This window comes from Amblyraja radiata, chromosome 4 (genome assembly GCF_010909765.2).
Source record: "Amblyraja radiata isolate CabotCenter1 chromosome 4, sAmbRad1.1.pri, whole genome shotgun sequence".
NCBI classification, from domain to species: domain Eukaryota; kingdom Metazoa; phylum Chordata; class Chondrichthyes; order Rajiformes; family Rajidae; genus Amblyraja; species Amblyraja radiata.
The window spans coordinates 10,422,198-10,449,773 of record NC_045959.1 but is presented as its reverse complement, the minus strand read 5'-3'; the positions used below and the strand labels follow the sequence as shown (position 1 = coordinate 10,449,773).

The 27,576-nt window shown below is 42.2% G+C and overlaps 1 protein-coding gene across 1 annotated transcript in view; it reads left to right on the top strand.

Annotated features, from left to right (window-relative positions):
• Positions 1-27,576, top strand: part of rgs22 (regulator of G protein signaling 22) — a 63,815-nt gene that overhangs the window by 17,646 nt on the left and 18,593 nt on the right. Inside the window, exons 8-19 of the mRNA XM_033018875.1 lie at positions 106-233; positions 2,346-2,457; positions 4,267-4,392; positions 4,699-4,800; positions 8,688-8,882; positions 10,548-10,634; positions 13,620-13,792; positions 14,461-14,623; positions 17,931-18,089; positions 20,390-20,458; positions 20,690-20,851; positions 24,595-24,774. Of these exons, the coding sequence (XP_032874766.1) occupies positions 106-233; positions 2,346-2,457; positions 4,267-4,392; positions 4,699-4,800; positions 8,688-8,882; positions 10,548-10,634; positions 13,620-13,792; positions 14,461-14,623; positions 17,931-18,089; positions 20,390-20,458; positions 20,690-20,851; positions 24,595-24,774 (1,656 nt within the window). The remainder of the gene's footprint in view (positions 1-105; positions 234-2,345; positions 2,458-4,266; positions 4,393-4,698; positions 4,801-8,687; positions 8,883-10,547; positions 10,635-13,619; positions 13,793-14,460; positions 14,624-17,930; positions 18,090-20,389; positions 20,459-20,689; positions 20,852-24,594; positions 24,775-27,576) is intronic.

Sequence of the window (27,576 nt, the reverse complement as noted above, 5' to 3'; positions counted from 1 at the left end):
AAACTAATGAAGGCAAGAAATGCTCATTTGGTAGAGTTTTTATTGTAGGACTGCTTTCAGATATTAATTAAATTTCTGATAATATTTATTTACATCTATTAACAGAAATGCCCATCTAAGAATAACAACCTTCATCAATCCCAAAGAAAAATTCCAATAAAAAGACAATCGCCAAAGAAGAGTTGCCCTCAGAATTCAGTCGACACCCCTCGCATTAACCAAGAGGAAAAGGAGTGAGTTGTTACTTCATGCTCGAGTGGAGAATTGTTTATCAGTAGTTCAGTGAAGCTTTGATAGACTTTATACCTAAGTGCATTTGAAGGTGATTTTTATCAGTAGAAACAGGAATTAAAGGATAATATCAAGAATAACATCAAGGTCATGGGCAGATGGGAAGACAATGGGGACCTGGTGTGAGGGGGACTGCCATGAAGAACAATAGAGGACCCGATGTGGGGGGGAACGGCCTTGAGGGACGGTGGGAGAAGAAAGTGGGACCCGGGGTGGTGGCACTCTAGTTTTAGAATCCTCTGCCCAGGAGATAAGCCTGTGTTCATTTGTTTGTTTGTTCGTTCGTTCTGATTTAAGGCACTGTGCACACATCAGCCAGCCAACAGCCAGCCGCTTGTCGTTTTTTTCACTTTTAATTTAAATTTAATTTCAAGTTTTTGTGTACCTGTTGTGTGTTGTGACTGTTGGCAGACCAATTTCCCTGTGGGGATGAATAAAGCTGTATCGTATAATAGGCAGCATCTCTGGAGAGAAGGAATGGGTGGCGTTTCGGGTCGAGGCCCTTCTTCAGAAGGTCATGGGCAGATTGGTGACAAGATTGGCCAGAATGTGTGAAGTTTGGCATGAGGCTTGAGACATCATGAGAGGTGTTTTTCAGTTTGATGTAACGTTAATACATTTCTTGTACCTCCAACAATGCCAACCTGGATTTCTGTGTGTGACTCTTTGGAATGGAACATAGAATCATAGAAAATAGGTGCAGGAGTAGGACAATCGGCCCTTCGAGCCTGCACCGCCATTCAATATGATCATGGCTGATCATCCAACTCAGTATCCTGTAGTATCCTGCCTTCTCTCCATACCCCCTGATCACTTTAGCCACAAGGGCCACATCTAACTCCCTCTTAAATATAGCCAATGAACTGGCCTCGACTACCTTCTGAGGCAGAGAGTTCCAGAGATTCACCACTCTCTGTGTGAAAAATGTTTTTCTCATCTCGGTCCTAAAGGATTTCCCACTTATCCTTAAACTGTGACCCCTTGTCCTGGACTTCCCCAACATCAGAAACAATCTTCCTGCATCTAGCCTGTCCAACCTCTTAAGAACCCCATCTTTCTGATTTAACACGAGGACACTACCAAATTGTTTAAATAAACTGGATATATATCACTTCAAGGCACACTTGGTGTCCTAATGGTCTGCAGATGCGATGAATCTCAAATCATTATTGACAGATTTTATGATGTAGTTCCTTGCTCCTCCTTCAAAATCATTAAACACAGGTCTTCTTTCCACTTACACTCCATTTCAATGTACCTATGTTATGCTTCTCTATTCATGGATACAGGTAAAAAATGTGAATTAGAACTCATGTTGCCTGAAAACTCAGGCAACATGGTAACAGTTGCCTGAACTAAGAGGTTATCTCCAGAACCAGTGAAGCCAAACAGGTCCTCGGCCAAATCTGCTCAACCAACAAAACCTCTTCCTCTTGATCGAACCGAAGATCCAGAGAACCTTCCATAGACAGATTAAATAGATTGAGCAGTTTCATGTTTTTAATCTCAATAGAGTAAAACTCTGATAATCTGCCATCCAAAATGTTTGGAAACCTCAATGCTTTGGCATCTGGCTCACTTGGTAATGCCTGACCTGCTTCTTTACAACTTGTTGGAGCTGCAGTTCCTGCATGTCCTTCTGATCTACAGGGCTGTGACTCCACATGCCTATCCAATTAACGAGGCCCCAGTTCCTGTGCTCCCTTTAAACTGACCAGAGCCACATTTTCCACGGCCGCTTTAAACTTATTGTGTTCAGTAGGAAATGTATTTACAATACTGTTTAACCAATTTAAAAAGGAGAATTAGAAACCTGTAATAGTTCAGCAAATCTATAATCTGGCACCATTATAATGAGCATACCAGACTGGTAGAGTTTCACATATTCTCTTTATTGTGAACTTTTTCTTATAATATTATCTCAATAAAATAAGGCAATGTCAATAATAAATGATACAACACCTGCTGGTTCTGGTTTCTACCTGTGCAAAAGATCCCTCAAGGTATATTTTATGCTATTTGTTTTCCTATGTTATCATTAATTTTCTTTCCAGACATTTTCTCCCTTCAAATTGTGATACTTTGACCCAAAGCCCAAAATCTATGCAACCTTTTGAAGATCTGGTATTGCGTGAAGCAAAGGACCTCCGCAATTTAAAGATGTTAGTAAGTACTTTAGCGGAAAAAATAGAGTTGCTACCTTACAGTGCCAGAGGCCCTGGTTTAATCCTAGCTATGGTGCTGACTATAAAATCACATACAGATATCCAGAGCAGTTTGTATGTTCTCCCAGATTCAGTGAAATAGTTTGAAATGCACTACTTGGACAAAGATTTGTAATTGGAACAGTGGCAATAATGGAGTTCCTGCTGCACCATTAGCCAAGTTTTATTTCTGATCAATTAGAAAGCCCTTTAGGGCTTAATATACTATTTTGAAGATTATTAAAATTGTTTCCTAAACTTACCTGACTTGATTTTAGATCCATCCTAGAAATGACTGGTAGCATTTTGACCCAAATGGATCTGGCAAAAGTTAAATAGTTGTCATGCTGGTTGTGAGCCCCAAGTGTCACCTATAGGTGCTTGGACCACGCATATTCTGCACAGGTTTAAACCTCTGTCTCACGGTGCGAGTTCACCCACGAGTGATCCCGAGTTTAAAACAAATCAAACTCGTGGTAATCACGTAGAATTAACGTAGCGGGGACGTCGGAACTCGTAACGTTAACGGCAGGTACTCGGGAAACTTGTTAACTCGTGAAAATCTTTCAACATGATAAAAGATTTCCACGAATCAAATTTACTCTTGAAGTAAAAATCTTAAACTTTTAAACTCGTTGTAAGAACGTAGATGCCCCGTGGGTTTACCGTAGCGACTCGTGAATCTACCATGGGAATTCAACGGGACAGGCAGCATCTCTGGAGAGAAGGAATGGGTGACAGGATGACGTTTCCAAACTTCTGCTGCGTCTTTGTGTTACTCCAGCACTGTGTGTTCACTTTTTGTCAACCAGCATCTGCCCTTTCCTCCTCCCCCCCCCCCCCCCACCTTTCCCTCCCAACTCCAGTCCCGTCCTGACCCTCTGGGAAACTGAAGGGAGCGACAATCAACTGCCACGGGTACAAATAATGTCATACACAAGAAAGGGCAGATGCTGGTTGACAAAAAGTGAACACACAGTGCTGGAGTAACACAAAGAAGCAGCAGAATTTTGGAAACATCATCCCGTCACCAATTCCTTCTCTTCAGAGATGCTGCCTGTCCCGCTGAGTTCCCATGGTAGACTCACGAGTCACTACGGTAAACTCACGGGCATCTACGTTCTTACAACGAGTTTAAAAGTATGAAATTTTTACTTCAAGAGTAAATTTGACTTATAGAAATCTTTCATCCTGTTGAAAGATTTTCACGAGTTAACAAGTTTCCCGAGTACCTGCCGTTAGCGTTACGAGTTCCGACGTTCCCGCTACGTTAATTCAACGTGATTACCATTAAATTCGGGATCACTCGTGTGTGGACTCGCACCATGAGACAGGGGTTTATGTTGGATCAGAGTGGCTGAAGCAGTGGCTCTTCAGGAATACCAAATGTTTGCTGTGAACACTAGACAATGCAGTGCTGGCAGAGCTGGGTGGCTCATGTATATGCTCAGCCCACTCTGTGGTGAATCCAGTACTGCGCCTCCGCTAAAGTTGGTCTCCGGCCGGAAAGGCCGCACCAATCCAGTTGGTAGGCCGCGAGGGGGGGGCGAGGACGTGACTCGGAGAATAGTCGCATCCTCGCCAGGAAGTGACTGGGAAATAGTTTCCCCCTTACCCTACCCACCTCCCCCACATAGAAAATACTAACAAGATCCTCCAAAACATACTTTTAAACAGACTAAAAATTAAAATAAAGACGGGAAAACACAAAGGCTGCCATCAGCTTAATGCACGTTCAATTACAGAATCCTGCTTGTGTGTATTTCTTTAGATGCAGATCACAAAGTATCATGAGGCGTTGTGTGACCACAAAATAGACGACTTGCTGCACGCCCTACACAATGAAAGCAGAACTGGATTCTACTTCACTAATTTCTGTAAAGAAACAGGAAATGAGGTAAATAAAACAAACCTTAGATTTGTGCACAGATTTGTGGTGTCCTTTCACCTCTTCCAGAAACACTATCCAAAGACGTAAACAGGCCCGAGACAGAAATGTACCTGCATCTCTTCCAACCACATCTACAGCATTCCGCATAATCCACCTTGTGATTCAAGGGTATCTCCTTCCTTCCACTGGATCACACTCTTCCTATTGTTTTCTCATTCGATCCCTCTTTTCCTAACATTTTAGAAACTGTTTCACTCCAGCCATTCCCAGTTTGAAGTATATGAACTAATTCGATTTCTACTTGCCTTGCAGCTATGGATTAATGGTGTGGACTTGTGGTTTGAGCTGAAGGAATATCAGACACTTTTTTATGCAGATATCTTTCAACCATTTAAGCTCAAGAGACAAGCACAAGTAAGCTTTGAAATATGTATTGCTTCAATATTTAGTGACCCTGCTCTGAACGTGTGAGTTGAAGTTAAGGACTATCTTAGGATCATAAATGGAAGGGTGAGCAGACTGCTGGATTAATTTGGGGGCTAGTTTGAAATCCATCCTGCACCAAAACAAAGTAGGTCACTGAAAGAAAGGTGACATATTAACATTTCAAAAAATATCTCAAACTCAAATCAACCTACCTGGAAACCCTCCCCATAATTAATTCTACAATCAAATACCCACCCTCTGGCTGAATACATTTCTTCTCATCCCCATTTTGGAGGTATGTCTTTCTGTTTTCAGGCTCTGCCTTCTGGACTCTTCCATAACAGAAAACATCCTTTTCAGATCCACTCTATCTGTAGGCCTGTCATTATCCGGCAGGTTTCAATAAGACCCCACCCCCTCCCCCCCTCCCTCATCTTTCAAAGCTCCAGCAAGTACATGCCCCAGAGCCTTCAAACACTCCTTGGATCATTTTCGTAAGCCTCCTCTGGACCCTCTCCAAGGCCAGCATATGCTTCCTCAGATATGGGGTCCAAACCTGCTCAAATCTTCCAAATGTGTCCTCACCAGCACCAGATAAAGCCTGAGCAATAAAAATCTGTTTTCCTGCTATCCAGTCAAATCAAACCACACTGTTCATGAGTAGAATTAAGCCATTTACAAGTACATTAGGCAGTGCACAGAGAAAAACACCAGAGTGCAAAATACAGTGTTACAGCTTTATGGCATTGCAGATACAGAGAAAATATCAAGGTCCGCATGAGGTAGGTTGGAAGATTAGGATTACACGGTAGCTCATGGAAGGGCTGTTCAGTAGTCTAATAACATTGGAGAAGATGCTTTTCCTGAGTCTGGTGGTACGTGCGTAGAAGCTTTTGCATCTTCTGCCTGACGGGAGAGGGGAGAAGAGGGATTGACTAGGATGAGAATGGTTCTCCATTCTGTTGGCTACTTTACCAAGGACGTGTGAAGTGTAGATGGAGTCAATGGTGGTGCTGTGCTGGTCTATGTGATGGACTGGACTATATTCACAACTTTGCCAAACTAAGCTCTGGTGCATCTGGATTAGATGCTTACAATGGTGATTTTGTAGAAGTCGGTTAGAGTGATTAGGGACAAGCCAAACTTTCTTATTTTTTGCATAAAGGATGATGTGTGTGTGGAATGAGCTGCCAGAGGAGATAGTTGAGGCAGGTACTATTGTAATTATGCTCTCTACAGTTTACACCCTTAGTCTAGTTCAGTAAAACACCGAGTCAAGCACTGGATTAACTAATCCTTAATCTCACTCACAAATGAACTTCCTATAAGATACTCAACCAACCGCGGGCCCGATCCTTGTCTCTACTCTTCCAAGCCCTTCAGCCTCATTCGAATAGACACCTCCAGACAGTCAACACAGTCCCAAGTGCACTTCCAGAAGATCAACTCCCATCCATGTGGCGTCCCCTCTTTTATACAGTATCGGTCCCGTGGTGCAAAAATACATGGGGGGGGGGGGGGCAACCCCTACAAGCCAATCACAAATAAAGATCATATAATACATTTATTGACAGTTCCCTAACCCAATCACAAAGTACCCCATTACATTGTTTCCACAGAAAGTTCTAGTTGGAAGACAGTTCACCAAAGTAAAGAAACATTTCCCCAGGTAATATAAACAATTTTAACAAGGCTCCACACTTTAACCAATCACAAGATAACAGTGCAAATACTCTGCAATATAATTAATGACACTTTACAACACCACATTCTATAACCAATCCTGATCATTCATTTGCAACCCAGCTCAGCTCTCTCTGCAAAACCCTCATACATATTAACAATAGAGGGGACATCTGGACATCACCCCGTGCTTAACTTCCTCCCAGGGTCCAGACTCCCTGGAGCCATAAGACTCATTGCTTTGCAGCTTTTCACAGAAAGAGGACAAGCAGGCTTTGCAAATGCAGAGATCCTCCATTTTGTGACATATTTATTTGGCCAATATTATCACTATCGCAACATTTAAGAAACATTTGGACAGGTACATGGATAGTATAGGTTTAGGGGGATATGGGCCAAACACTGGTAGGTGGGACTAATGTAGATGGGACTTGTTGGTTCGAGTGCCAAGTTTGTCTGAAGGGCCAGTTTTCATGCCGTATGACTATGACTTTATTCTGAGGAAGTAGAGACATTGTTGATCTTTCATGGCTGTAGCTACAATGTCATTTGCCCAGGACAAGTTGTTAGTGATATTTACGTCTGGGAACTTGAGGCTCTTGAGTATTTTGGCACCGTTGATGCTGAATGGGGCATGTACTCCATCTCTCTTCCTAAAGTCAATAGGTAGTCTTTCACCTTGTTGACGTTGACGGAGAGGTTATGGTCTTGAGACCATGTTACTCAGCTCTCTATCTCCTTCCTGTACCCTGACTCGACATTGCTCAAGGCTCTGCTCATTGTGTGGTGTCATCTGCAAACTTGTAAATGGGGTTAGAGCAGCATTTGGTTGAGTCATGAGTTTATTGTGAATATAATAGAGGACTGAGAACCCATTCTTGCAGGACTTTGGAGTTGAGATTATCATGGAGGGGATCTTGTCACCTATCCTCACTGATTGTGGTCAAAAGGTCCGACTGTCAAGGAACCTGAGGCAGGGGGGTGGGGGTGCTGACTCCTAGGACCAGGAGTTTGATGACTTTAGTTGGGATTATGGTGTTGAAGGCAGAGTTTAGTCAATAAATAGGAGTCTGAGATAGATGTGCTTGTTATCTAGATGTTCCAGCAATGAGTGTAGGGCCAGGGTGATGGCATCTGCTGTGGACCTGTAGGCAAACTGCAGTGGATCAAGGCTGTCTGGGAGGCTGGAGTTAATGTGTGCCATGACCAGCCTCTTGAAGTACTTCATAATGGAGGATGTCAGAGCCAGCTGATGGTAGTCTTTCAGGCACACCACCTTGTTCTTCTTCGGCACCAGGATGATGATGGTCTTCTTCTAAGAACCACATAATGGAATATGGAGAGGTTAAAGATGTCTATGAATGCTTCTGCCAGCTGCTCTGCACAGGTTTTGAGGTCGAGTCCTGGGACTCCACCCGGGCCAGTTGCTTTCTGTGGTTTTGCTCTCGGGAAAGTCGATCTTACGTCTGCAACAGTGACCGCGGGCACACCCTGAGGTTGTTGGAGCTGATGCCATCATTCCACTACCATTGTTTAAAGTGAGCAAAGAATGCATTGAGTTTGTTGGGGATGGTTACATTGTTGCCAACAATACTGTCCTACTTCACTTTGTAGCTTTTTACAGCATGCATGCCTTGTCACAATTGACAGGAGTCCGTGCGGTTTTCTTGGGACGCTTGTTTGGTTCAGAACTCCCTCTTTGCCTCCTTGACAGATTTGCGAAGGAGGTAACGAGATATCTTATACCACTTTGAGCTTTAATTATCCTCTGCAATCCAAGGGTCACCTATATAATTATTATGAAAAGGAAATTTGGATGTAGGGAATCAGTGAACGTTATAGAGGGAGGAACTGCAGATGCTGGTTTCAATCGAAGATCGTCACAAAATGCTGGAGTCTTTTTCTTTGCGTATGATGTGCACAGCCTAAAGTTGTAGGTCAACTTGTTCTATTTGATCTATTTGTTTGTGCACGTCGGGTTGATTGCATTAGTCGAAACAGGGTGGACCACGTGAAGGTTGCAATCTCCCACCCCAATGCTGGAGTAACTAAACGGGACAGGCAGCATCTCTGGAGAGAAGGAATGGGTGATGTTTCGGGTCAAGACCCTTCTTCAGTGAAAACTGGAACTGACTGTTTGGAAACCCTCAACTGCAACTGATTATTTTAATGAATATTTTCTCCTGTTTTAGTTCATTTTTGCTACATACACAGTTGAAGGGGCCCCTGCAGATGTCAAAATAGATATTGAAAATAGGAAAAGCATCTATAATAAACTGGAGCCGCCGTTTGAAGAACTGTTTGATCAGTTAGAAGAACACATACTCATCTTGCTTTTGGTTCCTTGGATCAAAATGCTTGATATGGACAACACAAAATATGAAAAGGTAAAACCATACATCCTATCATCATTTTAAATGAGTTTGTAATAAGTGGTCTATAATTAGTTTAAAGCGCAATCTGTGGAATTTATATACAATTCCTACTTCCTGTTCTTCTTTCTTCAGAAATATGTTCCTAGCCAGGAGAATTGATAAACTGTACTCAGCCAACGGGTGCTACTGCTCCTGGTTGCGGGAATCTCCTGATCCCTTCCCTAATATCCGATAATAGCAATTGTGTGTGGACATGTTGGCAGATCGCTCTAAGCCACTGGCCTTTACAAAAGACTGCAGTGTCCGGCCTCTTGGGGAAGGGAGGGCAGTAAATGATTTCCTGCCCTTCAACCATCCAAAAACCACAACTGCACGTTTCTGAATGTTCTTATGCTGTGGATATAATTTTCAATTGGAGAGAAACTGGAATAAAAATACCATGGCTATACTCTTTTCAATGTGGTACAATCACTCATTTGAACCCATTTTAAACGTAAAGTTTTACATGGTTAGTTACCGACTGAAATAAGGGTTATGGAACTGTAACATGTGGAAAGAGGTTGCATGGCCTCTTGCACCTTACATACAGCTGTGTGAGAACAATTAGATTAGCCCTAAACCCCAGCTCTTTTCCCACAACTCCACTCCCCGCCACAAGTTTCCAGCTAATTTCTCTTTAAAAGTTATAATTGAATTAGCTTCCCCTACCATCTTAGCATGAGTTCAACATCGAGACTACTCACTGCATTCCAAATGCATTCCTGGTTCTTTAGCCAGTTTGCACAACAGAATTGAGTTTGAAACATAGAAACATAGAAAATAGGTGCAGGAGTAGGCCATTCGGCCCTTCGAGCCTGCACCGCCATTCAATATGATCATGGCTGATCGTCCAACTCAGTATCCTGTACCTGCCTTCTCTCCATACCCCCTGATCCCTCTAGCCACAAGGGCCACATCTAACTCACTCTTAAATATAGCCAATGAACTGGCCTCAACTACCTTCTGTGGCAGAGAATTACACAGATTCACCACTCTCTGTGTGTGAACACATGGTCATTCACTTGAGTTCAAACACATATTATATTAATATCTGAACATTCTCTCCACTGATTCTGGTGCACACGTACCTTTCTTTGTAGCCTGCCTTTTGCTGTAAATCACATCCTTATTTCAGAATATGGTACTAGCCGTTGAAGACAGGGATAGAGGACTTTCCAGTTTTTTGGCCATAACTCTTTAGAATTCTCCATCCTGGAGATCGCTTGCATTCAAAGGCAACATTGATAAACTTGGTCCATGTGGAGTCAAGGGTTTCAGAAAACAGACAGGAAAGAGGGGCTGTGACAAAGATCAGCCATGATCTTATTCAAAGGTGCAGCAAACCTGGGATGTAATATGGCCTGCTCCTTTTCTTGTTACTTCTTTCATACAACGTCAAACAGCTCACACTTGGATATCCATTTTATCAATCTAACAATTGATCTTCACAGATGCCGTGTAAAAATGGAAAGATTCATAATTTAATGCAAAGGTTGAAGTGATGTGTGTCACATGCAGTCATGATTGTGTGGCAATTATATAAGCAATTATGTGTTTCTTCGAGTTGGCAATTTGCTTATCGTGCAGATCTGTTAGTGTTTGTGCATTAACGTTAAGTGAAGATCTTTTATTTTGCAGGTGGAGTTGATAGATGAGGTTCGACATTTAGATTCAATATATATCAATAAACTTCGGGAACTGCAGAGGAAAGTTTTCCCCCACAAGGTATTTAAATCTTAAGCAAATAATTGAAGGTGCTGAAGATAAAAAATGCCACATATACAAATGTAAGCTAATACCCTGAAACATTGCCTGATACTTTGTTATCTGCTGAGTATTTTCACCATTTTCTGAAAGTAATTAGTTTGTTGCTTTTTAAAAACCATTATAATCAATGAAAAAAAAAATGGAACTTCTTAATTTTTTTAAATATCTAAATTCCTATATTTATATGGGGAGACCCATATGGAATTGGCTAGATACTTTCTGGAGAAAGTGAAGAATGAGCAGTGGCAGTGGTGAACATGAGTGTGATCATCATTAATAGTAACAATTAGACATAATTTTATCAAAATAAGATAGGTTGAATTTTCTTATCAGTAAGAGTGCAGTGGAGGTGCCATCAGTGTGCAGTTGGTTTGGAAAGGATGGCTGATCTGTGCGAACACAAGTTCAGTGTTTATAGTGTTCTGAAATTTAACCTGCTACAAAGAAGCAGAAAATTATTTTAGTTACTTTTTCCCCCTGGGTTAGTTATAGTTCTAGGTTTTGAGCCAAGAGCTCTTGGCTAAAATACTTCCAGTTCCTGAAGCTGAAATGAATGATCCAGGCATTCTCAAAGAAATCTCATTGGGATGGCAAACTGCCAACAGTTCTGCAGTGAGCTGCAGGCACTTGACTTCATAGGTGCCAGCAAGTTTGGTCAGGTCTGGTGTAGCATATGAAAGGAGAAGAATGGATACAAGTAAGAATGGTAAGAGTAAATTATGGTACATTTTAACTAATCATGTTTGTTTTAAGATCATATGTGATTGGAGCAGAATTAGGCCATTCGCCCATCAAGTCTACCACGCATGGCTGATCTATCTCTCCCTCCTAACTCCATTCCCCTGCCTTCTCCCCATAACCCCTGACACTAATTTAAGTGTTAAGATTATTGATGGTGCATAGTCTTTATGTGCTTCTGAATGTCAAGCATAGAAACATAGAAATTAGGTGCAGGAGTAGGCCATTCGGCCCTTCGAGCCTGCACCGCCATTCGATATGATCATGGCTGATCATCCAACTCAGTATCCTGTACCTGCCTTCTCTCCATACCCCCTGATCCCTTTAGCCACAAGGGCAACATCTAACTCCCTCTTAAATATAGCCAATGAACTGGCCTCAACTACCTTCTGTTGCAGAGAATTCCAGAGATTCACCACTCTCTGTGTGAAAAATGTTTTTCTTATCTTGGTCCTAAAAGATTTCCCACTTATCCTTAAACTGTGACCCCTTGTCCTGGACATCCCCAACATCGGGAACAATCTACCTGCATCTAGCCTGTCCAACCCTTTAAGAATTTTGTAAGTTTCTATAAGATCCCCTCTCAATCTTCTAAATTCTAGCGAGTACAAGCCAAGTCTATCCAGTCTTTCTTCATATGAAAGTCCTGACATCCCAGGAATCAGTCTGGTGAACCTTCTCTGTACTCCCTCTATGGCAAGAATGTATTTACTCAGATTAGGAGTCCAAAACTGTACGCAATACTCCAGGTGTGGTCTCATCAAGACCCTGTACAACTGCAGTAGAACCTCCCTGCTCCTATACTCAAATCCTTTTGTTATGAAGCACATTCAAGGACTCAATAAACGATAACTGTTACAGAAATGGCTTTGCTGACTGTTCGTATATTGATGGGGTTTGTTTTGGCCTCCCACATATAAAAGGACTTTGCCAGGTAAACCCTCAGCAAGTTTATATCACCATTTGCACGCGGGCTAAGGGAAAATCTTCAGTGGTTCTCAGCATTGTGTGGATGGCGATATGCTCTCAAAAAGCTTTGGCCAACATTTCTGCACAATTTAGATTATGAGGAGGTGGAAAATGAATTGCCAAAGCACTGAACAGGCAGGGTGTTGTAGAAATGCACATTTTTGTTGTTAAAATTACATCAGATTCATATGCTTTGTGCTCAATTTCAGTCGGACTGGTGGTAGGATTGGCACATTATCGTTGCTGCAGTTTGGGGATGATTTAGCAGGCAAAACTTCCAAATGCACGGTTGTGAAATTTCATGAATTAGGACTTCCATTGCAGAAGCTTCATTGATTATCACACTTAAACATGGTGTTTTATGCATTTCCTCCATTCCATATTGTCACATAGGATAGCTGCAGTATTAATCAATCTACAGCATTAACTAATCTGCAGTTTACTGATGCCTAAAGCAGAGGTTAATTCTGCCAACTCATGTTTGTTAAAAATGTACCTTGGACATCAGGCCTTGACTCTTTGAGAATTTATGGCTGTAACATAATGAGTTCATAGTTTATGCATGGACCAGACAGACTGCAGACTGATGATAGTTTAAAATACTGGGTAATTATTCAAACTGCAGAGATTTGTTCCTAAAAGACACAATGTGTCAAAGAACCAAATCTGTCTTTTGCACTGAGGCAAATCCCTTTACGAGGGGAACTAAGAAAGACTCTAATCCAAAATCTGTAGGAGTCAACCAAGATGAAGCAAGGTGAGATTTTTGTTCAGGTGAGAGGCATGCAAAAGGCTTCCACTATTTAGTCTAATGCTTCAACCATCGAAGCATTGCCTGCACCATCGCAGCCACATCTAGCGTGCCCAACAATGATTTCTGCAATAGCTCCAAAATATGAAACAACATCATTCCACCAAAACGTTGAAAAGAGTTAAAAAAGATTGTTTCAATCCAAATATTCAGTGAATGTATTTTGCGTGCACTTATCCCATGCAGATGAAAACATCAAATATTCCCAATCCAAGTTTGGGGTTCCAGCAAATTATTCCCATGTTTACTTTCTGCCACAACTTCTGTCTGCAGAAATAAATACAACGTACAGATACATACATGAGTTAAATAATGAAAATATAATTCAGAATGCCAAATTCTTGTAGATGAGCCAAAACATTTACTATAATACCTTTTGTCATTGACTGCATCTCTCCGTTTAACTTTGTTATTACTTGTCCTAGGATTTTCCTACTCCAATCCAATCAGCCATTCTGCAAACTGCAGGTGAACTGAAAAACACACCCATTTGGAAATTGGTTCCTCTGGAATTTCGCGATTACACATTCGAAGGTCTTTTACGGAATCGCTTGCAACTTGAACACTTCCAGGAATTCCTTAAAGATAATTTAGCGGGGTAAGTGTCCATAATTTTTTTCTGTAATAAAGGATATCAAAACTCATCATTGGAATCACTACAGGAAAAAGTCTGTCCCATGTCATGTCTTCTGGGTTTCAGAATCCTTTTGCATAGTAAAACATCATTTTAGTCCATTTATTGGTATTGGTTCATTATTGTCACATGTACTGCAATGCAGTGAAAATCTTTGCTTTGCATGTTATCCAGGCAAATAATGCCATAATGTTCAAACCTGACCTTGGGTGCTGTGTGCGTTGAGTTTGCACATTCTCCCCGCGACCGCATGGGTTTCCTCCGTGTGCTCTTGTTTGAGTTAGTATCTTAATTGACCATTGTAAATTGTCCATAGTATCTATGTGAATGGTAGAAACTGGGGAAGATGTTGAGAATGAGGAGAGAATTTAAAAGAATGGGATTAATGTAGGATTAGTGTAAAATGGGTGGATGATGGTCAGTACAGACTCAGTGTTGCCGTGCTGTATAACTGTGACACTATGATTCCAAGTGTAGAGCTTTAGAGATAATGTGTTATAATTACTTCAGTATTGCACTTACATTTATTTTGATGCATTTATAATAAAAACTACTGTTAATAAATTTGATATAAATAGATTGTGTTAATGCATAGTTGCTGATAAAAAATAAAGTTAATTGTTTTCCCACAGTATGGATCTCAAGTGCTGGTTGGACATTGAGGCATATAGAAGTATCTATTCGGGAGAAAAGGAAATGCGAAATAAAATGTCCAAAGACATTATCAAAAAATATCTGAATCATAAGTATTTCTTTGGACCCACAAGCCCAGCCACAAAGGCACAACAGGAAGAGGTAATAGACTGAAAGTTTTAATGCTAAATTAAGGGCAGTACAGGGAGGGTGGCACAGCTGTAGAGTTGTAGCCTTACAATGCCAGAGACCCGGGTTCAATCCTGACTACGGATGCTGCTGGCATGGAGTTTGTACTTTCTCCCTGTGACCGTGTGTGCTTTCCCTGGGTGTTCCAAAGATGCACAGGTTTGTAGGAGTGTAGGTAGAATGTGGAGGAGACACCAGTGGATGGGAGTGAGGTGGGGGGGGGGGGGGGGGGGGGAGGGGGGGGGAGAGTGAGGCCAAGTGGACAGGGTGATGGGAATAGGAGGAGGTGGCGGTGGTTAAGGGGATAAAGCGAAGGAAGAGGCAGCAGTTGGTGAGAGGGGGTGGCTGATGTGCCCCTCGTCAGTGGTAGGAAGCAATTGGGGAAGATTCTTTGGGATCGGATTTGCTCTAATTTCAAAGAGAACAGGTTGATTAGGGGGCAGTCAGCATGGCTTTGTATGTGGCAGGTTCTGTCTTACTAACTTGATCAAGTATTTTGTGGCGGGGACAAGGGTGATCAATGAGGTTAGGGTGGTGGATGTCGTCTATGTGGATTTTAGTACGACCTTTGATGAAGTCTCCCATGGTAGGCTGATCCAGAAGATCATGATGCACAGAAGTAACAGTGATCTGGCACATTGATTCAGAACTGGCTTACTGTTAGAAGACAGAGGGTTGTGGTGGAAGGACAATATTCAAGCTGGAGGTCTGTGACCCGTAGATTTCAACAGGGATCTGTGCTGGGACTTCTGTTGTTTGTGATATAAGTAAATGACTTGGACGCAAACACAGATGTGTTGGTTAGTAATGCCCCTGTCCCACTTAGGAAACCTGAACGGAAACCTCTGGAGACTTTGCGCCCCACCCAAGGTTTCCGTGCGGTTCCCGGAGGTTGCAGGTGGTTGCCGGAAGTTGCAGGTAGTGGAAGCAGGTAGGGAGACTGACAAAAACCTCCGGGAACCTCCGGGAACCGCACGGAAACCTTGGGTGGGGCGCAAAGTCTCCAGAGGTTTCCATTCAGGTTTCCTAAGTGGGACAGGGGCATAAGTTGGCAGATAACACCAAGGTTGCTGGGGTTCCTCACTTGTGGGCTGTGAGGAAGTCTGTCAAGGTATACAGCGGGATATGGATCAGCTATAGATATTGGTGGAGTAATGGCAGATGGAGTTTAATCCAAGCAGGTGTGAGTTGTTGCACTTTGGCAGGTCGAATGTAAGGGGAAAATATTCAATGAAATGACCCTTAACTGTTCTGGCACTCAACTTTAAAGTGCTCATGACTACTATAATGAATGTGAAATTAAAAAGGTATGTCTTGTTAATTAAATTTTTAATTCATTATTTTTAATTAATGAATTCAAGTAGTTTAAGCTATTATTTTAGTTAATTACTAGACTAAGTGGGACCCGTTGGGTCCCATGTTCAAACGGGAGGGCTGGTCCCCCAACGCAATATTCCACCTCTCCACCAATTCCAATATTGGTGGCCAGTGGGGGGGCTTTCTGGAGTGCTGGTATGGGTTCTTGGGGTGGCAGCTCAGTCCCGCAAGCCTGATCTGCTGGCAGCTCACTCACGGCTAGTGGGCTGGCAGTTGACATGACTATTCCTTGAAATTCCATTTCAAGCAGGGTGCAAGGCCACCAAATTCAAATCCATGTTCCTACCATTTCAAGCAGGGTGCAAGGCCACCAAATTCAAGTGCAGTTTGTTACCACTATGAGCAGGGTGCAAGGCCACTGAATTCAAGTGCAGTTTCATACCACTTCAAGCAGGATGCAAGGCTGCCAAATTCAAGTGCAGTTTCATTCCAGTTCAAGCAGGGTCCAAGGCCACCAAATTCAAATGCAGCTTCATACCATTTCATGCAGGGTGAATCCACCATAAAATCACACAAAACACCAAACTCACAGTTCAGTAGACATTCAGTGTGTGCAGTTGATTCACAGCTCAGAGTCATGACCTCTCCCTCCCCCATCATGCAGAGCCTGAGCCACACCCACACTTCTGGGTTTTATAACCCCTCCCCCTCCCACCGGAAAAGGTGTGGCTTTCAGGGCGTGATGGACAGGAGAGAGATTGTCAACATTTTTTAAACACTAATAACACTTTTATTTTTCATTGATGGGAAGAATTCTGTGCCCCTGCTCAGCGGAGGGGGGACTGAGTAAGATGGCCAAAAATCACAGCCGTAAGTGGTAGCGTTTTATCTAAAATCAATATACAGTGCAAACAGGAAGTAAGTGCATTTGCAGTAGTGCCTTTTAACTTTAAGCCAAAGTACCCAAGCCACCATTTGCAGTAAATAATGCAACTTCAAGCCAAAGCACCCAAGCCGCCATTTGCAGTAAGTAGTGCCTTTCAACCTCAAGCCAAAGCACCCAAGCCACCATTTGCAGTATGTAGTACCTATCAACTTCAAGCCATATCATCCAAGCCACAATTTGCAGTAAGTAGTGCCTTTCAACTTTAAGCCAAAGCACCTAAGCCACCATTTGCAGTAAGAAGTGCCTTTCAACTTCAAGCCAAATCACCCAAGCCATCATTTGCAGTAAGTAGTGCCTTTCAACTTCAAGCCAAAGCACCCGCCACCATTTGCAGTAAGTCGTGCCTTTCAACTTCAAGCCAAATCACCCGCCACCATTTGCATTAAATAGTGCCTTTCAACTTCATGCCACCATTTGCAGTAGGCAGTGCCTTTCAACTTCAAGCCAAAACACCCAAGCCACCATTTGCAGTAAGTAGTGCCTTTCAACTTCAAGCCAAAGCACCCAAACAACCATTTGCAGGCAGTGCCTTTTTACTTCAAACAAACCATATTTTCATTTTCAAACCACATTAAGGGTACTCACAGTTGTGTAGACATTTGTTCAGTGTTATTCAGAGCTCAGAGAGACGTGACCCTTGGCTTCATCAATCTTGCAGAGACTGAGTGGGGCACACCACTTCCTGGTTTTATAATCCTTCCCCTTCCCTCCAGCAGGGGCAGCAGAGAGAATGGTGATTTTTTAAAATACATTAATATCTCTCTGATTTGTCATCGATGGGAAAAATCCTCCGCACCCGTAAGGCGGAGAGGGGCTCTGAGCGAGGTGGCCAAAAATGACGGCCGTAGGTGGCGGCGTTCTGTCGGAAATCGCAGCACAATGGGCCAAAAGCGGTCAAGATCAGAGATTTAGTAATATAAGATTTGTTAAGTCATCTCCAGCTTCAGGATTTGAAGCATTGTGTTTAATAAATGTTGGGATAAACAAAACCATGCTAAATCTAATGTTGTTCTCCAGGTGGTGGTGTTGGCTGGAGGACGGGACAAGCTGCTGAATGACCAGTTGACTTTGGTGGTTGGAACTGAGCTGCAACATTATGCAAAAGCACGTTTGGAAAGAAAATGGCTGCCCAAGTTCCTGGCTTCAAAAGCGTTCGCTGAGAGGCACCACAAACGGGTACAGTAATCCATCGTCTGGCCTTCCTGTTAAAGCAGATTGTGTTAAATGTAAAGCAGTGTTACTTGTCAACTTTTACTAAACATGTAAATTAAATCTTTAACATACTTGGCACACATCACTTGAAACAGTAAAGCATTGCTGGAAGAAGTGAAATGAATAATATACATGGTTAATTAATCGATAGTCGCATGGAACTATATTTGATTTTTTTTTTTAGCTGAACCAAAACTCTCAAATATAAACATAAGATGCTGGAAATACTAAGCAGATCAGGATACATCTGTGGAGAAAGAAGACTTAACATTCATGATCGTGACTTTTCATCAGAAGTCAATCTGGTAAAAGGCATTGACTTGAAATGTTAATTTTGCCTCTTCCCATTGATGCCGCTTGACCCAGTTCATCATTACACCATTTTGTTTTTACTTCAGCTTTCTAGCATCTGCAGTTTTATATTTTTTGTTGATTACTGTGAAGCACTCAATCGAGTAAGAACAATGGCACAATTTTGCTATAGAAATTCACAGAAACAGGCAAAGTGAGATTGGATTTAAAAATCAAAGAGAAAGTGGGTTTACATAAAGAGGCTTTAGGGTGAAACGCTCAGCAGAGCAAAAATGGTAATTTCATACATAGCCAAAGTTGATTTCCTCCCATAATGAGTGCAAAAGAAAGGAAGGGATGTTAAAACGTTATTGGGTTGGACTGTAGTGGGTGTATTGAATATAGCATTTATGGAGAAGATACATTGCAGAATCCCAGGTGATATCTGGGATGAGATACTTTGAAAATTATCTTGTGTGCACTGCAGCAGAGATTTTAATGCCTATGATTAAAAAATCCCCAAGTTTTAAATGAAGAGTGAATTGGTTCATTGATATAGAGGATGGTAATACTTGAAATGTAAGGGGAAAGTTTAGCAAGTTGCCTTTCATGGAAGGAGTAATTAGATTAAGAAATGTTATTAAGGTCATGGAATCACAGACTTGCATGGTATTGGCCCACAGCCCAATTAGTACATGCTGACCAAGATGCCTTCCAGAACAAGTCACTTTCCTATGGTGATGAAAAGGCAAGAGGGAGACTACTTGGATTACTTTTCCAAAACAGATGTGACACACAATAGGCTGAAAGGCCAGCTACTGAACTGAGAGATTCTATGTAGGAAAGAACTGCAGATGCTGGTTTAAATCGAAGGTTCAGACTGAAGAAGGGTTTTGACCCGAAACATTGCCCATTCCTCTCTCCAGAGATCCTGCCTGTCCTGCTGAGTTACTCCAGCATTTTGTGTCCATTCTATAGTTTGGTTTAGAAATACAGAATGGAAACAGACTGTTTGGTCCACCAATCAATATTCCCTTTATACAAGTTATGTTATCCCACTTTCTCATTCATTTCCTATACATTAGGAGCAACTTACATTTCAAAGCATTAAGTACCTCAAGTTCCTTAGGAGCCTTAATGTTACCTATGATCTGTCATGGACCAACTACATTGATGCGACGGCCAAGAAGCCCCAACAACACAACATCTCCAATGACGCTTACAAACTTCTACAGAAGCACCATAGAAAGCATACCGTCGGGTTGCATTTGTTTGGAACAGCTCTGCCCATGACCGCAAGAAATTGCAACAGGTTGTCGATGTAGCCCAGTCTATCACACGTACCAGTCAGACTTCCGACCATCGACTCAATCTACACTTCACCCTGTCTCAGAAAAGCAGCAAACACAATGAATGAAGTCCCACCCCGGTCATTCCTTCTTCTCCCAACTCCCATCCGGCAAAAGATACAGTAGCTCAAAAGAGCCCACCACCAGACTCAGCTTGTTCCCCTCTGTCATCAGGCTTTTGAACCATCCTTTCATAAGCTAGGATACTGAATGATTCACCTCTACCCCATTGCAGACTTTGGACTTTGTCTGTGGAACTGATGCCCCACAATGCTGAGAACTATATTATTTGCTCTGATTCTTCCCCTTTGCTCTATCTATTGTCCTTGAGTTTGACTTGATTGTATTTAGGTAGGGTATATCTGATTGGTTAGGATAGCTTGCAAAACAACGTTTTTCACTGTAAACTTAACAATAATCAACCCAAAGCCTAAACTATGCAATTTGGAATCCCTATACAATTAAAGAATTTGTGAATGTGGAAATACCAACTGACTCACAGCTGAAACATATCCTTTATGTGTGAAATCATTAAAAAAAACTTAGGAAAATGCATCATTTGTTTTGAGTTGGGAGTTATAAATATATGACCTAACATTTTGTTACTTGGTGCCTATTCTCTAGGTACAAATGGAAGATGTGGTGGAAGACCAAATGTTACAGAAAAGTAGGAAGAAGCGGGAATTAATGAAGGTGAGTTTTTTGTCCTAGAGATGAACTAATTGCCATTTCATGAGAATATGCAATATCATAGTGTGGTCTTTAGAAATGGTGAGAATTTGCGATACGGAAACGAAATCGGCTGAGGAATAGATTTTTTGAAAAACGATGTAACCTTTGCTCATGAAAAGAATATCGGTGTGAGAAATGCTTTGTGAAAGTCGGATGGCATAAACCAATGCAGCCACCATTTGTTTCCTGCAGCACATAACAAGCAAATGGGCCACCTCATCGAAAGAAATCATTGCATTCCGTAAAGCATTGTTAAATCCAGTAACAGTTCAGCAGTTCCAGAGGTTTGTGTCACCGAAGGGAAATTTAATGGAGAATAATGTGGTGTTTTGGCTCGAGGTTCAAAAGTACAAGGTAAATAATACACAAGATAATAGCATCTGATTAAAATGATTAAGCAATAATAACTACTGTACTTTCAAATGTCTGATATTTATCTTGAATCAGTGAAAATATTATTTTATAAATAATTCTTTGAGCTCTGGGAGTTACTGGTAAGAGCAGCATTTATGCCCATCTCTAAGTTTTCCTTGGTCAACCTCTTTCTTGGTTTTTGCAAACCTTCGCTATAATGGATTGGATTGGATTGGATTGTATTCAATTTATTGTCATTATCTCATAAGAGACAACGAAATGGATTTTCCTTACAATCAAGTAACATAAAATAAACAATAAATAAATAAAACATATTAAAAAATAAATTAACAAAAGCACAAACACAGATGTCCACGACACAACACAACCCCACAGTGGCACCAAAGTTGAGGAAGGTACCATAGTCCAGCCAGCCTCCCCGCCGCTCTTCCCAGATGTTCACCCGTGGTCGGGGCCTCCTGAGCACTCGCAGTCTCCATCAAGGATCACACAAGGGTTCCCATTGACTTTCTACCCAATTGCAAGATACTCTTACAATTGGGTAGAAAGTTTCAGGATTTGTACCAGTGATGAAAAGGGACAGGCAATGAATTTCCAGGTCACGATGGAGTTCAACTTTGAGAGAGGAACTTGCTGATGGTGGTGTTCCCATAAAGCTGCTGTTGCTGCCATTCTTGATGATTAGTTTTAAAGATGCTGCTGGAGCAGACTAGTTAAGAAACTGCAGTGCATGTGTAGATGAAATATACAGCATCCATTGTCCTTTGGTGGTGGAGGGAATGAATGTTTTGGGGAGTGGATGGGGTTCCACCCAAGTGTGCTTCTTTAACCTGAGTTACAATAGACAATAGACAATAGGTGCAGGAGTAGGCCATTTGGCCCTTCGAGCCAGCACCGCCATTCAATGTGATCATGGCTGATTATCCCCAATCAGTACCCCGTTCCTGCCTTCTCCCCATATCCCCTGACTATTTTTAAGAGCCCTATCTAGCTCTCTCTTGAAAGCATCCAGAGAACCTGCCTCCACTGCCCTCTGAGGCAGACAATTCCACAGACTCACCACTCTGTGAGAAAAAGTGTTTCCTCTAAATGGCTTACTCCTTATTCTTAAACTGTGGCCCCTGGTTCTGGACTCGCCCAACATTGGGAACATGTTTCCTGCCTCTAGTGTGTCCAAGCCCTTAACAATCTTATATGTTTCAATGAGATCTCCTCTCATCCTTCTAAACTCCAAAGTGTACAAGCGTACAAAGTGTACAAGCCCAGCTGCTCCATTCTCTCAGCATATGACAGTCCCGCCATCCCGGGAATTAACCTTGTAAACCTACGCTGCACTCACTGGGGCTCTGTACAACTGCAGAAGGACCTCTTTGCTCCTATATTCGATTCCTCTCATTATAAAGGCCAACATGCCATTCGTTTTCTTCACTGCCTGCTGTACCTACATGCTTACTTTCATAGACTGATGTACAAGGACCCCCAGATCCCGTTGTACTTCCCCTTTTCCCAACTTAATGCCATTTAGATTGTAATCTGCCTTCCTGGTTTTGCTACCAAAGTTGATAACCTCACATTTATCTGCATTAAACGTCATCTGCCATGCATCTACCCACTCCCCCAACCTGTCCAAGTCACCCTGCATTCTCATAGCATCCTCCTCACAGTTCACACTGCCACCCAGCTTTGTGTCATCTGCAAAATTGCTAATGTTACTTTGAATCTGCGAATTTGCTAATGTTACTTTGAATCTGCAAATGTGCTAATGTTACTTTGAAGTTCTTTGAAGTTACTGAAGTTTTCTGGAAGTTATTATGTATGATGCATTTAATCGGGATGCATCACAGCTTGGTTTGGGAACAGCTCCATTCAAGACTACGAGAAATTGCAGAGAGTTGTGGATGAAACTCAGACCATCACACAAACCCATCTTCCTTCCATTGACTCTGTCAGCCGTTCATGCTGCCTCGGCAAAGCCACCAGCATAATCAAGGGCCAGTCTCACCCCAGGTCACTCCCTCTTCTCCCCTGTCCCATCGGGCAAGAGTTACAGAAGGTTGAAAACACAAAACTCCAGATTCAGGGACATGTTCTTCCCAGCAATTTACTGAATGGTCCCTCTCATCAGATAGAGTGTGGTCCTGACCGCCCATCTTCCTCATTTGAATTCTTATTAATTGCACTTTATCAGACCTTTTACCTTGTATTAAATGCTGTATCCTTTGTCTGTGCACTGTGGATGGCTTGATTGTAATCATGTACAGGAAACCCTTGTTTTAACTGAGTTATTTATAACTGATTTTGGTTATAGTGGACCAAATCTGTTGCAGACCGAGTTAGTTGTTTCACAGAATGACCACCAGAATGGAGCGAATGGTGTTTTTGAATAATTTTAGTTTAAGTTAGTTTAGAGATACAGCGTGGAAACACCGAGTCTGTGCCGACCAGCGATCACCCATACATTAGTTCTATCCTATACACTGTGGGCAATTCAGTGTGTAGTATAGAACGACCACAGTGGTTCCATCTTTCCTCCCACATAACTACTATAGACGTTCTCTCTGTCCTCCCACATTGCAAAGACAGGGACATTGAGACAACGTGGGTTTTGCCCTGTTGCTCTGGCTCCCCCCCCCCACAAAGACGTGCAGGCCTGCAGCACAACTGGAGTCCTCAAACCATCAGCAGAGTCGCCATCCCACAGTGCCAAAGACCCAGGACCAATCCTGACCGGCCATGGTGCCGCAAGGCTGCAGCTCGACCAGCGACCCACACAACCCACCCAACTAAAAACCTGCTTGTCCCTACCCCACGGGAAGAACCCCCATCACCCGGAGGAAAACCACACTGCCGCAGGGAGCACTCGAGGTCAGGATCGAACTCTGGTCACTGGTGCTGTAAGGTAGCAACTCTACCACAACGCCACTGCACCCTCACAAGGTATTTTGTGTAGTGTTTGTTTATTGGCTGTTTTTCCAATAGTTCTGTACATATTTACCCCCTTATTTGGTTATAGTGGACAATTGGTAATAACGGACACCAGTGGGAACCCTTGTGTGATCCATTATAGCGAAGGTTTACTGTGTAGTCTTTTCTTTGGATAGTATGCAACAAAAGCTTTTCACTGTGCCTTGTTACACATGACAATAATATTCTGAAATAATATACGAGGAGGGTCTCGACTCAAAACGTTACCTATTCCTTTTCTCCAGAGATGCTGCCTGACTCACTCACCCTCCAGCTTTTAGTTTTGGTAAACTAAACCAAATTTGTTGACATTGCACTCATCCAGGTAAATGGAGAATATTCCACATCACACCTGATTTGTGCCCTATAGATAATGGAAAGTCTTAGGGGTACAAGTCACGTATTGTCAGAGATATCCAAGTTCTGACCAAATCTATCAGCCACATCTGGCTGTTCTTTAGAGTTTCTGCTCAATCAATGTTGATAGAGAGGATCTTAGTAATGGTGTCTTTTAATCAAGGGAGGTAGTTACATGTTTGTTCCAAAACGATCATTGTCTGGCATCTCAGTGCTGTGTGTGTCTGTCTGTGTGTTTGTCTGTGTGTTTGTCAGTGTGTCTGTCTGTCTGTGTCTGTGTCTGTGTCTGTGTCTGTGTCTGTGTCTGTGTCTGTGTGCATATGCACGCTTGAAGAATAATTTCTGCTTTTTAAGGAGGGCAAAATACATTCTAGACCCTTTTCTTTCTGGTTATTTTTCAGGATTTGTTCCATTCTCATGCCAGTGAGGAGATTATTCAGAATAAGATCTCTGTCATCATTAATTGTTTCATCAATTCCAACATCCCTCCAGCTGTGCAGATTGACATTCCATTAGAATACGCACAGAGGGTCACCAGTCGAAGGCAAGACCAAGGACCATACATCTTCAGAGAGGCACAGGTACGCGGGAGGGGGGTTAAGTGTGATTTTGGGTGCAATATGCATATTTCCCTTGACTGAAGATGATGGGACATCATCATTAAATTGCATGATCTTAAGTCAAGCCCCCAGACTTTATGAAAAAGAGTCGACCCTCAAAATTTCTGTAAACACATTTCTAATGCAGTAATGCTCTATCCTTTTGCGGGATGGTTCAAATTTATAATCAAAACCACTTCTGAGGGGACTACCATCAAGACAATATTTTGTTTTAATATTAATTGACAAGGTACATAGAAAAACAAAAAATGTTCGAAAAACTCAGCAGGTCAGGCAGCATCTGTGGAAAGAACAAGAATGTTTCAGATCCATAATCCTTTGTCAGAACTGGGAAAGGGAGAGATGTAAATCTGTCCGCCTTGCCGGGCAGGTCCTATTACTTTTGTATTAACATCTCATTACACAGACCTAGAAGCTGAATGTGCTAGAAACTGTTGCCGTTAAGTCATTTTGATCCATCTTATCACAAATGTTCCCTTTCTTTTTCACATTGCTCCCCGACCTTCTTTTCAACAGACAACTAATTTGCAACAGTCATTATTCCAGTTCTGAAGAAGGATCTCAGGCCTGAAACATTAACTTTCTTCCTCTTTAGATGCTGCTTGACCTGCTGAGTATTTCCAGTACTTTTTAAAATATTTTTATTAGAAGCAGTGTACAGTAGTATAAACCGCGGCATATGACAAAATACATTTAATGTACACCTTCCATTTTAAATTTAACAAGAAAGAAGTAGAACGAGAAAGAAAGAGGGTGAAAGAAATAGTGAATGTGTAAACCCCTAGACTACCAGATAGTGCAGTCCAGGAGTGAATGAGTAAAAGCCTAGAGAAGGATAAGAAGACAAAAACCAAAAATAATAAAGAAATAGAAAAAAGGGACCCTTATGTGTTGATATACCTGCTTCATTTCTCACCACACCCATCACCCTGTTTGTGAATCGGTTTAATTCCAGAGTTGTGTTGCACCATACTATACTTGTAATGAATCAATGAAAGGAGAGCATATCTTTAACAATTGCTCTGATTGTCCTGCTAAGACGAGTCTCATATCTTCAAGATGTAGCGTCTCAGACATGCTTGGGATCCACATTTTAAGCGTTGGGGTGGATGCATTTTTCGAAAATTAAAGTATCAGTTTTTTTGCCGTTATCAGGCCGTAATTGGGGAAACGTCTTTGAAATATAGATAGCTCAGAGCAGGCTCCTGTTGTTCCAAAAATAATCAATTCTGTATGGGGGGTCCAGTTACTTTCTGTTTTTATTTCAGATTTCTAGAATCTGCACATGCTTAGATTTTCATTGTTTTGATGACTAGATATTGGTAGTTGCAGTCGTGTTTATGACCATGTACCATTGTCTCAGCTCTAATCACAACTCACTGCTGCTCTGTCATCTCTCAGTGGGTCACTCGCAGCATCTCCCTTTCCTTTTGCCAATGACTTTTGAGACTTCTCGTGCGCTTTCAAAAAAACACTGGCGCCTTCATCTCCAGAGATTTTCTTTATTTGAATGGTCCCATCAAATGGTCCCATCAAAATTCAACATTCACTTTAATCCTTTGGAGGTCACTCAGGTAGCCGGTGTGCTGTGCACCACCATATTATCTAAATGGTGGCCGACTAGGAAAAGGGGAGATGCAGCGAGACCTGGGTGTCATGGTACACCAGTCATTGAAAGTGGGCATGCAGGTGCAGCAGGCAGTGATGAAAGCGAATGGTATGTTAGCTTTCATAGCAAAAGGATTTGAATATAGGAGCAGGGAGGTTCTACTGCAGTTGTACAGGGTCTTGGTGAGATCACACCTGGAGTATTGCGTACAGTTTTGGTCTCCAAATCTGAGGAAGGACATTATTGCCATAGAGGGAGTGCAGAGAAGGTTCACCAGACTGATTCCTGGGATGTCAGGACTGTCTTATGAAGAAAGACTGGATAGACTTGGTTTATACTCTCTAGAATTTAGGAGATTGAGAGGGGATCTTATAGAAACTTACAAAATTCTTAAGGGGTTGGACAGGCTAGATGCAGGAAGATTGCTCCCGATGTTGGGGAAGTCCAGGACAAGGGGTCACAGCTTAAGGATAAGGGGGAAATCCTTTAAAACCGAGATGAGAAGAACTTTTTTCACACAGAGAGTGGTGAATCTCTGGAACTCCCTGCCACAGAGGGTAGTCGAGGCCAGTTCATTGGCTATATTTAAGAGGGAGTTAGATGTGGCCCTTATGGCTAAGGGGATCAGAGGGTATGGAGAGAAGGCAGGTACGGGATACTGAGTTGGATGATCAGCCATGATCATATTGAATGGCGGTGCAGGCTCGAAGGGCCGAATGGCCTACTCCTGCACCTAATTTCTATGTTTCTATGTTTCATTGTACAGAATGAATGGTACAGCAATTACAATGCACAGGAACACCAGAGGTTGCAGAGAGTGGTTAACTTGACCTGGTCCTTCATGGACATAGCCCTCCCCATCATCGAGAGCATCTACATGAGGCACTGCCTCATGTATGCGGCATCTACATTAAGTATGCCCACCATAGAGGCAATACCCTCTCTTTGATACTACCACTGGACAGGAGGTACCGATACTTGCAGTTCCACACCACCAGGTTCATGAACAGTTACATTCCTACAACTAACAAGTTCTTGAACTACCTCAGCCACAGAACACTGGAGACCACCTCTTGCACTATCATCATTTGTTTTCTAATTGTGTTTTGCAATAATGCGTTGTTCTTGGCACAGTCTTTTTCCTTTTCACTGCC